General features: G+C 41.1%; 1 protein-coding gene across 7 annotated transcripts; it reads left to right on the top strand.

Annotated features, from left to right (window-relative positions):
• Positions 1-419: 419 nt before the first annotated feature.
• LOC125228472 (arylsulfatase I-like) lies at positions 420-12187 on the top strand. Of its 7 annotated transcripts, none has more exons than XM_048133028.1 (11): positions 420-482; positions 6353-6512; positions 6872-6993; positions 7244-7311; positions 7618-7771; positions 8852-9009; positions 9410-9558; positions 9794-9933; positions 10415-10565; positions 10889-11005; positions 11756-12187. In XM_048133028.1, exons 2-11 carry the CDS (start codon positions 6355-6357, stop codon positions 11925-11927), a joined length of 1389 nt encoding a protein of 462 aa, XP_047988985.1. In that variant the 5' UTR covers positions 420-482; positions 6353-6354; the 3' UTR covers positions 11928-12187. The 7 variants fall into 7 exon arrangements, with proteins under 7 accessions (XP_047988985.1, XP_047988987.1, XP_047988988.1 ...); XM_048133030.1 differs by having other exon boundaries at positions 458-482; positions 6899-6993; XM_048133031.1 differs by lacking the exon at positions 420-482 and having other exon boundaries at positions 6371-6512; positions 6899-6993; positions 7244-7321.
• The last annotated feature ends 1891 nt before the right edge of the window (positions 12188-14078 follow it).

Genomic DNA, 14078 nt, shown 5'->3' with positions numbered 1-14078 from the left:
GCACGAATTTCTTTTGGCCTTCACAAACTTAAACAACACAGATTGGTACTTCTGTCCACTTTAAAAGCCATACACTAAGTACATGAAAAAACAATTAAATAAAACTAAACAATTGTCAGAATCATTGTCATTGCATTGTTTACATCCGATAACAAGTGTTAATTTAAATACGATACATTTACATTGTGTTTTGTGACTCATAACGCGGCTTCGCAAGTTCACTGCGATTCATTCGACTGATATCGCCAACTTACTTAGAACCCCAGTTTCATAACAAACATACTGTATAAGAGTTCAGTTTTAATCAGAAAATATTTCGCAAGTGGCGATGTGCTCGTGAACATTGTGATTAAAAATTAAGGTCTAAAGTGGGTGGGTCAGTGTTTTTGTGACTGGCAGTCATGCTACTCGTTTTGTGGATTGCGTTGTGTGCGTGTGTTGATGCCCGACCGCATATTGTGGTTATCGTGGCAGATGATCTTGTGAGTATACCCTTAGATTTAGATTTACATCTACCCTCATTAAATGGCCAAAACTATTTACTCTCTTATTGAAGTTAAGTTAGACAGCGGGAATGTAGGTATTTAGAGACTACCGCGGTATTAAGTTGTCAAATGTTATCATTTTCTGACTAAGATTATTTTTGTTGTGCAACCTTTTCATAATAAACGAAGAGCAAAATTGCACACGATCTTCATATTTTAATTAAAACCGAAATCAATTAGAATCTTCATATTTCTTTATTGTTAAATATATATGTGAGTGTGCACGGAAAAACGTCCCCGACTTTGTCGATTACAAGTAAACGCGTTAATGGTAACCGACAAAGTGGGACGTTAAAGTATTAGTCCGAAAACGCTTATCTAAGCGGGTGCCAGTGCCGCCAATTCATCAACCACTTCAGTTATTTTCTGGTATAAGACATATGTACTTGTTTTTGTACCCCGCCAGACGCAAATATCCCCGTAAACCGTACTTATACATTAAATACGTGCAATTGAGTCCAATATAAATTGCAAATAATGTAAATAAAGGAATTTGCCTTCAATATGTAGGTACTTAACTTACTTCACGCACTGTTTGACAACCATCATGATCTACTAAATTGTAATAGTATTTTAGTGGCATGAGTAACAATTTGAGGCGAAGCCGAAAATTGTTAATAAAGACGCCACGAGTATTTTTTGACTCAGTTAAACACCGTTGCATACAATACTTTTTCTACGACCATGCACTTACTTTTCAATAATTTTCTAGAATAACTCGTGAAATTCGAACTATTTCCTGTATATTGACGCGTCGGCCTCCCCTCTGTTCCTGCCTCACCCTGTCGCTCGCACTCCCCCGCGCCGCCGCTGCCGCCAGCCTCCGGCGCCCCGCGCCCTGCTATATCCCTTAAAGGCTTCCTAACAATGCTTTAAGAGCTATATCGTATGTGTGAGTGCGCGGGGCGCCGGGCGGGGACGGGCATCTTTTATGTAGGGTTTTAACGATCTATGCACGACACTGTAAATGACGAATAACAACACGGGAGTAGAAGAACAATTTAACGCGTGAGTCCCATGACACCAAATCCGCTCGGTCTACCTCATCCTTAACATATCAATAATGTGCGAAAAGAGATTTCGTGTTGGTTTCGGCTTTCAAATGTAACACCATTGTTAATTTGTTACAGTCGCCATCAGGGCCATTGGGACCCAAAAGTAGCGTAAGTTGTTAACAAAAATTAACTCGCTGTCAGTTTTGTGACGAAAATTAAGCATAAAGCGTTCTGAATGTAGATTATTGCTTAAAGTTTATGTAATTAACACAAAAACAATATTTTTATTGAAATTTCATGCTTAATTATCGTCACAAAGCTGACAGCGAGTTAATTTTTGTTAACGACTTACACTAATTCCACACTATGTCGGCTCCTGATTTTCCCCACCTTCCCATTGTCATATTGAGATTAGGGAGTTTCGTTCAATTTTGATAATAGTTTACCGGATTTGTAAGTGGGAGCGAGAAAAGAATAACTATTTCTCGCTCCCACTTACAAATCCGGTACGCTCATCTGTTAGCGCGATTAGATTACCAGGTTCTGGTTTCTTACTAGTGAAGTATTATATTCTTTGTTTCTTACCAATTATTATTCATGTCCTTTTTAATGCATGCATGTCGATATGGTTATTATCCTGACGTCGATAAAAATTACACAATACACATCATCACTAGGCCAAGAACATAACCTAAAAACAGTTTGCAGATGGAGAATTAATATGGTATTAGTTTAATATTATCAAAATTGAACGAACGAAACTCCCCAATCTCAATATGACAATGGGAAGGTGGGGAAAATCAGGAGCCGACATAGTGTGGTCACCGTACTTGATACATTTGTATGAGAAAAGTTATGTCTGATTATCTTTAAAACCAGACAACGAATATAAAATATTAGATGGTGGATATTTAGTAAAAATTTTTACTAAATGTTGAAGTACTTTCGAGTGTCTTAGGTGCTACAAATCGTAAGATATTTACATTTTTAACTTTCTCAAAACGTGTGGACTGAGTGAGCACTTACAAAAATTTATTATAAAAAAACCTGACACGTTAGTGGTTCGTTTTGTATTTTACAAATTCCCATTTCACTTTTACTAAACTATACACATATAATAGCGGTCTAAATCTTATGTTTTTCATCAAAATTCGGCTTTTCAAAAGTGTGTGGATTGAGTGAGCATAAGAAACTATTTGTAAAAAATTTAATACGTCACTAGGTGATCTAATATTTATAGAGGTAGGTTGGCCTATTTTTTACTAAATGTTAGTATATAAATATTATATGTTAAATGAATATATTCACTGTTTTCGTTGGTAGTTTGTGAGAACTGAGTGAGCACATGTTAATGGCTGTATCCACACACACACACACTAATTTGGCTATTTGGGATCCCAAATTCTAAAAATGCCCAGATATATCCGAGCTGCCCAAGCTCTCACAAATATGGCAACACGCTCTCTAGCATTTTGACAATAGAGACTTCCGATATTTGTGAGAGCGTGGCATCTCCGATATACATAAGGTACAGCGGGACAATTTCGACTGGGGGACAAATGCAACTGATCCATTATTTTTCATGTTTTACAATGTTTGCATTATTAATTAGTTTCCACTGGTTACATATCGTCACTACTTTTAAAAACTCTCGTATCTCACGCTGCTCCTCAAAGTTAAAACGCAGTAAGTCTATATGCATTCCATACATACTTACTACAATTTTCTTTTCATTGACAGACGAAGATACAAGTTTTTTTAAAAGTAGTGACCATATGGCACGCGTGATCAGTGCATACATGTGGAACTCAATAGTGTAATAATGGAAAAAATGGATCAGATACAATCGCCCCGCTGTACCTTACATATTTGATTGCATATGGCTGTACCAAGACTGAGTCAACCAATTTGAATTCTAGGCCACTGTAGAACTTTTTCACAGTAAACGTCGAAGTGACTTCTGTGACAAATACAGCACGGTGATTCTAATTGGTTGACCGTACAATGATGGGAAAGTCATAAGTAATGCTAATGAATAATAACGTATTTTTAGTGTTAAAGTGACTATTAGTATATAAGCGCTTTGGTTAACACTGTAATGCTTATGTCATCATCATCCTCCTTGCGTTATCCCGGCATTTTGCCACGGCTCATGGGAGCCTGGGGTCCGCTTTGACAACTAATCCCAAGATTTGGCGTAGGCACTAGTTTTACGAAAGCGACTGCCATCTGACCTTCCAACCCGAAGGGTAAATAGACCTTATTGGAATTAGTCCGGTTTCCTCACGATGTTTTCCTTCACCGAAAAGCGATTGGCAAATATCAAATGTCATTTCGCACATAATTGTGAAAAACTTATATGCTTATGCTTAATGTATGCTAAAATAAATGAAATTAAATGAAATACCTACCTACCCTACCCGAAACTCGATTGGCAAATTGGCATTAGGTACTTGTAATTAAGTTACTCTGAATACTATCTTGCATTCGTGCTTCATTGAGCATGAATGCAAGTAATGCAACCGACTTCAAAAAAACTGATTATTCTGACTTACGTCCCTGAGCTTCACTCGGTCTAATTTTAATTTGCTGGGATGAATGTGGTTGCGAAGCTGACAGATATTTCAAATTGAAAATACTTATGTAGGTTTTGTACAGTCAACCAATTGGAACCCTAGGCCACTCTACAACCATGTCAAAATGACAAGCAGTAAGAGATGTCTTAGGCAGCGTTCCCACTTATGCGTCGCGTGTCTCGGGGCGCGCAAAGGGCGTCCGCGCCACGCCACCTGAGTGTAATTCAAAAAGCGTCTCCTCAGTACATTTTGTATAGGAAGGACGTAAGGCGCGCCGCCAAGCGGCGCGGCGCGCGCCCCGCCGCCGCCACGCCACCTGGGGCGCGTCTTACGTCTTTCCTATACAAAATGTACTGAGGAGGCGTTTTTTGAATTACACTGAAGCGGCGTGGCGCGGACGCCCGTTGCGCGCCCCGAGACACGCGACGCTCTGGTGTGGCCGGTCACTTACAATCTGATTAATAACGTCACTATGACGTCTATGACATAGTTCTACAGTGGCCTAGGGTTCCAATTGGTTGACTGTACAATGTTTGCAGTAGGTATTTAAATGTAAGATGAACAACTAACATCGTTACATTCATTATCTCTCCATTAAAGCAGTTAATACTAGTTACTTTGTATGTAAATTCTATACACAGTGACTTATTACCATTTTCATGGCGTCATGGCTCATCGGTATAGGTTAGATATTTTATCTCTTACACAAATGAGCGCGCGGATGTTGACATAAGTATTACACAATAACCGAATGGAAGTAAAGGCCAGAGGGGACCGCATCCTACTGCAAAAAAGTCCCTAAAGTACCATTTAGAGTTAGATATGGTCAATCATAAAATTTTAATACCTACTACAACGGTGGCAAACAAGCACACTGCCCGCCTCGTGTCAAGTCAGGTTCCGTAGCCCAATGGACGCTAGCAACTCCAGCTATAGTACATGTGCCTTGCCGATCCTTAACACTTCCCAAACTCTTGCCTGTTTGTGCCCTCCGCCGCCAAAGACCGCCATGCTTCCCTATCCAATGTCGTTTTTGTCTCATCGCCGGCCCGGATTTTGATAATGTCTGAGTAGCATTTCGCCTCTACAGCGGCACATCTCGGACACTGGCGATCAAATATATGAAAGAAACGCGTTCCTAGCACACATTCTAAGGTCGTGTAGGTGAACGCGTACTATGCTTGTATAAGTAAGATATGACAGGTCGACTGTTCGCGGTTTTGACAGGCGGTAACTGTGAGGTAACCGAGAGCGGGTGGGTGGCACTTTCAGCGGGAGTGGCCATACTGTACGATAGTATTATACTGTGGCAGCGGTATCACAGAAAGTACTACTTGAGTGCCATTTTTAAAAAAAAATTGGGGGTGGGGCCCCCATACATGTAACTGAGGGATGAAAATTTTTTTTTTCGATGTACATACCCGTGTGGGGTATCAATGGAAAGGTCTTTTAAAATGATATAAAGTTTTCTAAAAAACATTTTTCTTAAAGTGAACGGTTTTTGAGATATCAGCTCTCAAAGTCGTAAAAAGTATGTCCCCCCCCTCTATTTTTATAACTACGGGGTATAAAATTCTAAAAAAAATAGAGGTGATGCATGCTAATTAACTCTTTCAACGATTTTTGGTTTGATCAAAGTATCTCTTATAGTTTTTGAGATAGGTTGATTTAACTGTAATTTTGGCAGGTGTATAAATTGACATAATAAGTTTATTATATTTGCTGCTACGGAACCCTTTGTGCGCGAGCCCGACTCGCACTTGGCCGGTTTTTTTCATTAGGGCTGGAATGACGTGAGCTTCCACGGCTCGAATCAGGTGCCAACGCCGAGCCTGGACGCTCTGGCGTTATAGCAGAACGGATTAACCCAAGTTTGAAGTCAAGTTTGTGAATGGTTTCGATGTATTTGCAAGTACAACATACAACAGCAGTTCTCGAAAAGTTTGTAGGAAAAAGTTTTTGTTTCTATTATACCTATTTTGTTACTAAGATTTTTTGATGAATTGATTTCAGTAAGTTTTATGTCGTCATTAAGTATCTAGCATATTTTCTTAATTATAACAATTATCCTGTATATATCTTACATTTAGTATATTCGATTCGGGAACTGCTCATTCCACTGTCAATTACCTGTGCTACTGTGTGACTGTCACACCGAGGTCGCAGTGGAAATTGTAGAATGAATCTTATCTTTTCATCATACTTAATTAACAGCCCGTAACGTATTTGTAAACAGGCATGCAGCACGGCGTAATATACGGCATGGAGCCGCGGGGGCTCCCGCTGTCGGAAACAATTCTGCCCCAGCACCTCCAGAGGCTTGGCTATCGGACTCACCTCGTTGGCAAGTGGCATCTCGGACATTATAAGAAGGAATACCTGCCGTTGAATAGAGGGTATGTATTGTCTCATCTCAACCGGCCTAGCCAAAATGGCAATCGTTGACGCATCGCATTAATCGCGTCGCATTAATTCGAAAGAGCGATAGAGCTACGATAACGATATTATCATAAGCGTTTGTGCATTTGGCTGCGTAATAGGTATTAGGTACGTACGTAAACGGCCATAAAGAATGCACATCGAGTTTTCGTCTTCGTAGAGCGTTGTCTCTTTCTTGCTTTTGTGATGTTAGCGTTGTCTCTTTCCAAATACCGATGTGCATTCTTTATGGCCGTTTACTGTAGGGTAGGTAGTATTCAAATTGAACGCTCCCCGGTGACTACAAACAAAATCTCAAAGACTAGGTACATACTAGGTGGTGGTGGTGGACATTTGCTTGTAGGTTCGAGAGCCACACCGGATTTTGGACGGGCCGGATCGACATGTATGACCATACGTCAATGGAGCACAACACATGGGGTACAGACTTCAGGCGAGGTATGGACATTGTACTAGTTTCCTTTCATGCTCTAGTTTTCGTAATTAATACCTATATTTACTTGTATTATTTGCTAACTAGGTAGTAGGTATCCAACTTAGGTACCTAAATGGCAGATGTAGACTATACTTAAGATACCTACCGAATTTCATTTCATTCGATTCCATTAAAAAAACGCTACATATTTATTACTTAAATATGGGCGACATGTCTGAAATATATTAATAATAATAGAATTTAAAATTTTAGGTATGCAAGTGGCACACGACTTGTTTGGAAAATATGCGACAGATGTCTTCACGGACGAAGCCATTAAGGTACGTACAGGTAGGTACATTAAGGTACATTAAGGCACGTAACGTACGTGGCAAATTCATTGTTGTGTTAATTTTATAATATACAGCTTTCGATTATACTTGTAGATGGCGTTAAGTGTCACTTTTGACATAGATTTATGGCTCGAAAGTGACACTTAACGCCAATCTACAAATAATCTATGGCAACAAGGCATTTTTTTGTGGCGCCATCTATGTGTGGTGTAATGTATGCGCGTTCTTAGGCGGTCGCATTTTAATGTATGGGAGGGTATGATCTTCTTATATTTAATCTATGAATGATTACAGGTGATCACAGCGCACAACAAGAGCGAGCCACTGTTCCTCATGGTAACGCACTCTGCCGTGCACAGCGGAAACCCCAACGAGTTCATTCGCGCGCCCGACAGCGAAATAGACAAGTTTAAGCACATCGAGAATTACCAGAGGAGAAAGTTCGCTGGTGAGTAAATAGGTATCAAAGATTCTACTTGTTAATAGCAAATAAATGAGGAGGCACACTCACAGGTTGTGACAGATGGCGCCACCTTATTAGTCCATTGCACAGATAAAGAATTTCATACGTGAGAGCGAGAAGATGATTTTTTCTCTCTCTCACACATATGAATGAAACAGCACAGGCGCCGTCTGGTGAGAAAACACAAAATGTCAGTGTGCCTCCTCATTAACTATTTGTATACATGTAAAGACATGTAATAAAGTGCTAATAAGATAGATACGCTGCGTACTTCTAATTTGACAAAGTCCAGGTCATAATATTGTCTTCGGTTACCGCGATAGTTACTCATGAAATAAAACTATGGAAACGGATTAAATCGCGTATAATGAATTTAAAATACATCCCGACGTTTCGAACTCTTTACAGCGTTCGTGGTCAACGGGTGACTGAGGAAAAATTAAAATGTGCAAAAGCTACCCACTTACAAGAAATATTAACGAACCATGACCACAAATAATATAGATTTCTAAGGCAGGTTCACACACTATTAATAAAGCCAGTTATACAATATTCAAAAAATTTTACCATTACTCTGTTAAAAAATAATTAACCAATTAATCTACACAAAATTGACAAAGAAACAAACTGCAAATGTCCAACACCATACAACACAAATGCCTCACAGCCTTCGTCGTGCTTGTTCCATTATCAGATGTACTACTGGATCCCAAGCCGGTGGTAAAGTAAAGCCATCCTCTCTATTAAAGTTTGGATATTTCTTGATCTCAATGGCCTCTCGCAACAAGTCCAGGTCATTCTGTGAGCGAGATGCATTACTTTGTAGTTATCGCCAGAACCGTAACTGAGAGGGGACTTTTAGAGGCCATTGTCCTACCTAGAAATTAATAGTCTAGACTTTTGTAATAATAATAATATTGTGCAGTAGATAAATATGAAGCCGGATGATATCATCATCATCAGCCTATTGCAGTTATTCGCCACTGTCACCTTTTCTCTGATATCATCCTGCGAACTGGTATACCTTGGGCCCCTTACCACAAAACGGGATTATCTTCGTTTCAGCTGTACTGTCGAAACTGGATCAGTCCGTGGGTAAAGTGGTGGAGTCCCTACACGGGGCAGGTATGCTGCAGGACACTATCATCCTGTTCACTACCGATAACGGCGGGCCCGCGGCAGGCTTCAACGACAATGCGGCGTCAAACTACCCTCTGCGGGGGGTGAGTAAGCTGTTTTTATTAGGTACGTCTTCGGGTGTGGGGGGGTAGGGGGGGGGGGAACAAGCGTACGCCTGGTCAACTTCAGAGGTGTTGCCTGCTCGTTAACGACCCTAAAACTCCTCACCCTTGTTGACTTCTGGCCTAGTAGTTCTGGCTGGATAACATTGACAGCAGTGGCAAGCAGTGGCGTAGCCCTCGCATTGAATACTGACGTTGAGCGGTAGTTGTTCTAAGCTAGTTTCCATCAAAAGGATTGATAAACCTCTACATCATTGTAGGCACTGTAGACACTGTATGCATTTTGTGATGACGAGGTTGGTCTCGTAGTAGTAATTAGTAAAATTTTATCTTTATGGTCATTAAAAAACAGCCTGATTAAATTATTAGCTATTATATGCAGGTGAAAGCTACACTATGGGAAGGCGGCGTGCGGGGCGCCGGACTACTTTGGAGCCCCCTGCTGCAAGCCCGGGCCCGCGTGGCGAGTCAGTTGGTACACATAGTCGACTGGCTACCGTCTCTCATCAGCGCGGCCGGTGGTGATGCCAGGTAACATTGAAGTGGGTAGGCACTGTAGGCAGCCCCTTGCTGCAGGCTCAGGCCTGCGGGCCACCAGATATGGTAAAATAATTACAATTAGGCAAAACGGTAGGGTCCACTTTATACACGATCGCGGTTCGGCCACTGTTAGGCACTAAAGTAGAGCTTCTACCGCTTGGTTTGACATGATTCCCACGGCCGCTTTCTTTAAAAATATGTTTATAATGTTCGTGTTATGTTCCAGTTTGCTGCAGAACATCGATGGATTAGATTTGTGGAATGAGCTGTCCAAAGACCAGCCTTCTAAGAGGACCTCTGTGCTTCACAATATAGATGACAAAGAGGGAAGTGCCATTACAATGGATAACTGGAAATTACATAAAGGTTGTTTTTGATTTACCCGAGTACTTTTCTGCGGTATGATAAGTAGTTATAGGTAGTGATATTTCGTGGCTTAAGTTTTCCGATTACTTTCGTAAAAACTACATACGTCAATATATTTGAAAAGGCGAAGGAAAGCGGATCCTGGCGCTAGGCCGGAAAAACGCTTGAAGAAGAAGAAGAAGAAGAGGGGCGAAGGTTTACCGTCCCATATAAAATTTGAATTTCGACAAGATTTACTTAACCGTCTATATATAGGCTTAACTTGTAGTATACCTACATAGTGCAGAGAGTAAGTGCGTTTTCACATTATCCGATCCGATATCGGATGTCCCATATCCCATACCTTACAGGTACCATCTTGGACTACTTCTATTGAAATCCTTCCGACATCCGATATCGGATCGGATAATGTGAAAACGGACTAAGAGGCACGCGTCTTGGTGAATGAAATGATCTATACTTAGATATGTAACTGTTTCAGGGACGTCTTATAAAGGCGCTTGGGACTCATGGTACGGGCCGGCCGGCCGAAATGGCTCGTACGACTTAGACGCGGTGTACCAGGGGAAAGTCGCCGCGATCCTCAGCAAGATGGGCCTCATGCCGACGAGAGAGAAAGCTGGCCTACTCAGGCAAGTACAAGCACAGAGAAGTGTTTTTTCTTCAGGGCAATTTTTCTCTTGTGGATCTTTCACGGCGTAGCGTGTCTGCATGTACGAGTGTGTAAGGCGCTTTATATCATTCGCTATCACTTCAGGGTCAATTAAATCCATGCGTTGCGCCCCATATCATGATATCACACACGATGTCGCACCCAAACTAGAGTCTTCTTTCGGTTCAAAATACCAGAAAATACTTATTGCCAAAAATGTTTTTAATCGTATTGTTAGTATAGTATATACATAAAGCCTTTTTAACTTCGCAATTATTTAAACATCGGAATTGTATTTTTCAGGAAAGCTGCCACATTACAATGTAGCAGCGATCCAGAGGTGGTATGTAGGCCGCTGGAGTACCCATGCCTCTTTGACATCCGAACAGATCCCTGCGAACGGATCAACTTAGCCAGCAAGTAAGCTACACTTTAGAGAGTTTAGAGCAGTGTTGGGCAAAGTACGGTCCGCGGACCCCCAGGCTCCCATGAGCCGTGACAAAAAGCCGGGATAACGTAAGGAGGATGATGATGGCCAGCACTGTAGGAAAATTGCATTTTTGGTGTAAATCTGGCATGTCTTTAAAATTCCTTCATATTTTGGCCCCAATGAAAAAGTTTCCCCATCACTGCTTTAGTTTAGATAGTACGATAATACTCTTTATTATACTGCGGTTTAGATTAGAGCAAAGAAAACAGCCATATTGGAATAAACATTTCAATTAAACTTCAGTTCACTGGACTTATATCGTTATTATCATGTTCAAGTATATGATAAGCTTCTTGTACCCACCATGAATTAATTAATGAACGAATTAATCAATTAATGATTTATTGCGTATTTATTTATTGTTGCAATATCATGCTACGTACCTTACCTATATTAAGGCAGAATATTGCAGATAATTGGGCAGATATTGCAGTAATTCAAATTCATTTATAAACTCGGCGAGGAGCTTAAACAGGAGCATTGGTGGACCGAGGAGGGAGGGTGGAGTTGTTCAGACCCGTGCGTAGCGTGCACCGGTTTAATGGTATCCATACGATGTTTAGACAGTTTGTAATATAGTTGTGACACTCGATAAAATTTAAATAAGTTAGTACTTTAACTCCGCTAACAACTTCCGATAGTTCCGATGAAACTAAGACAACCCTTTTACGTATTTTCAGAAATCCCCAAATCGTGCAAAGACTTCTAGAGGAACTTCGCATCTTCAACCAGTCCGTAGTGCCCCCGAACAATATGCCGGATGACACGCGCGGAGACCCCAAATTCTGGGGACGTGTGTTCACTAACTTTGGAGATTATGAGAACAATGGCTCATACTTACAGTGCTCATGAATATGATATTACTTTCATGGCCACTTCGGCTGTTCAAAGGCAGATTTTACGCAAAACTCTGCGTAGGGGGCGCCGCTAGCACATTTTTGTGGGCCGTAACGTACGCATGCGAAACATGAAAATCTAAATTTCCTTATCGGCCCCCCTAGTACGTATCAAGTGATAAAGAAGCATAATGAAGTTTGGACTTTTGCGTTTGGTTTGAAGTTTTTAAGTTTAACCATAGATTAAATATAAGAAGATCATACCATCCCATACATTATAACCTAACCACAAAATTAAAATTTTGAAAAAACCCCCGACCGCGACCTAGTGGACCGATTTTCATGAAATATGGCTAAGAACACTCCCGACTAACACAGCTTTGAAATAAAAAAAACTAAATCGAAATCGGTTCATCCGTTCGGGAGCTACGATGCCACAGACAGACACACACACAGACAAACAGACAGACAGACAGACAGACAGACAGACAGACAGACAGACAGACAGACAGACACGTCAAACTTATAACACCCCTTCGTTTTTACGTCGGGGGTTAAAAATGCGACCGCGCATACACTACACCACACATAGATGGCGCCACAAAAAAATGTCTTGTAGCTTTCTATTATACTTGTAGATGGCGTTAAGTGTCACTTTGGACGTAGATTTAGGGCTCGAAAGTGACAGCAAATAATCGATGGCAACAAGGCTTTTTTTGTGGCGCCATCTATGTGTGGTGTAGTGTATGCGCGTTCTTAGGCGGTCGCATTTTAATGTATGGGATGGTATGATCTACTTATATTTAATCTATGGTTTAACTTAAAGTGAGATTAAGGAGCAAGGAAAATATACATTTCGGAAGAAAAATACTACGTGTGTTTTATTTCCCGTTCCCGTTATTTTTTTACTTTCGCACGATTATGTCAATGGCAATGCGTATACATATATGATACATATACTACAGAAGTACAGACAAGTTAAATCCACCGATCTATTTAGTTTAAAAAATGCTGGTCAGGCTAGTCTGATACCGCTCTATATTAGACATTACCGGGCCGTGGCAAGGTCGTTGCATCGGTGAGAGCGAGAAAGAAATATATTTTTATCTCTCTTATGGGTTATGGGATAACTCTGCTTGTGTTAGGGCTATAATAAAGTTTTTTTAAACAGTCCGCTCACAGACTGACGACTTGCTGACGACCGACAACGGAAATGATGGAATTTTGTAATGTGATGTGAATACGTTTTTAAAGTTTTCTAATATTTCGTAAAATGAAAAACGACTGCCGACCATCTGCCGACGTCGATCACGTTGCAATACGTGGATTGGATCTATTGGGTTGGCACAAAAGTAATGAGACACTTAGTTTACGTTTTATATTTTTTATTTCCTTTATTTATCTTTTCTCTTAGATTAGGCTATTTTATAATATGATTATAAAAGTAAAATACAAAACCACATACAAAACAATACAAAATATAAAAAACCTAACCTAGGGTGCCGCCAGCAGCGGGGCAGGGCCCAAGCTGCCGGTGGTTAGGGCTGCAGAGAGAGGAACCGTCGAACTATACGCGCCGTGTCCAAGATCACCGCCTTCTGCATCTGGCCCTTGATCCAGCCACCTAGCGAGAGTATCTTAAGATGTTGGTTGAGACTCTTCGCTATGAGACCGTTCGCTGAAACGACTATAGGGACAATGATCGTTGAATCTACATCCCACATGGCGGTTATCTCGTGAGCCAAGTCTAGGTACTTACTGGACTTGTCCTTCTCGGCTTTCACGAGATTCTCATCATGGGGGATGGTGATGTCAACGAGCACGGCCCGGCATTGCGGTCGATCTATTATCACAATGTCAGGCTTATTGGCTACAGTAGTCCTGTCAGTGATAATAGATCGATCCCAATAGAGCGTGGCACGACCATTTTCAAGAACTGGCGCAGGTAAGTACTTGTAGTACGGTACTTCGCGGTCCACAAGGCCGTATTGAAGAGCAAGCTGTTGGTGAATGATCCGGGCTACGAGATTATGTCTGTGCAAGTACTCACTGTTAGCAAGATGAGAACAACCGGAAATGATATGCCTGAGTGATTCTCCGGGACGGCGGCATGCCCGACAAATGTCGACCGTACCGTCCTTCAGGATACATTTCCGGTAGTTGTTCG

This window comes from Leguminivora glycinivorella, chromosome 8, assembly GCF_023078275.1.
Source record: "Leguminivora glycinivorella isolate SPB_JAAS2020 chromosome 8, LegGlyc_1.1, whole genome shotgun sequence".
NCBI classification, from domain to species: domain Eukaryota; kingdom Metazoa; phylum Arthropoda; class Insecta; order Lepidoptera; family Tortricidae; genus Leguminivora; species Leguminivora glycinivorella.
The sequence above is the reverse complement of the archived record's forward strand: the minus strand, read 5'-3'. Positions and strand labels throughout refer to the sequence as shown.

Excerpts from the sequence above, each read along its gene's own strand:
- LOC125228472 (XM_048133028.1), top strand. The coding sequence starts at position 6,355 with ATGCAGCACGGCGTAATATACGGCATGGAGCCGCGGGGGCTCCCGCTG. Across the intron at positions 6,994-7,243 it reads GGGTACAGACTTCAGGCGAG|GTATGCAAGTGGCACACGAC; the intron begins GTATGGACATTG and ends TTAAAATTTTAG. Across the intron at positions 9,559-9,793 it reads GCGGCCGGTGGTGATGCCAG|TTTGCTGCAGAACATCGATG; the intron begins GTAACATTGAAG and ends GTTATGTTCCAG.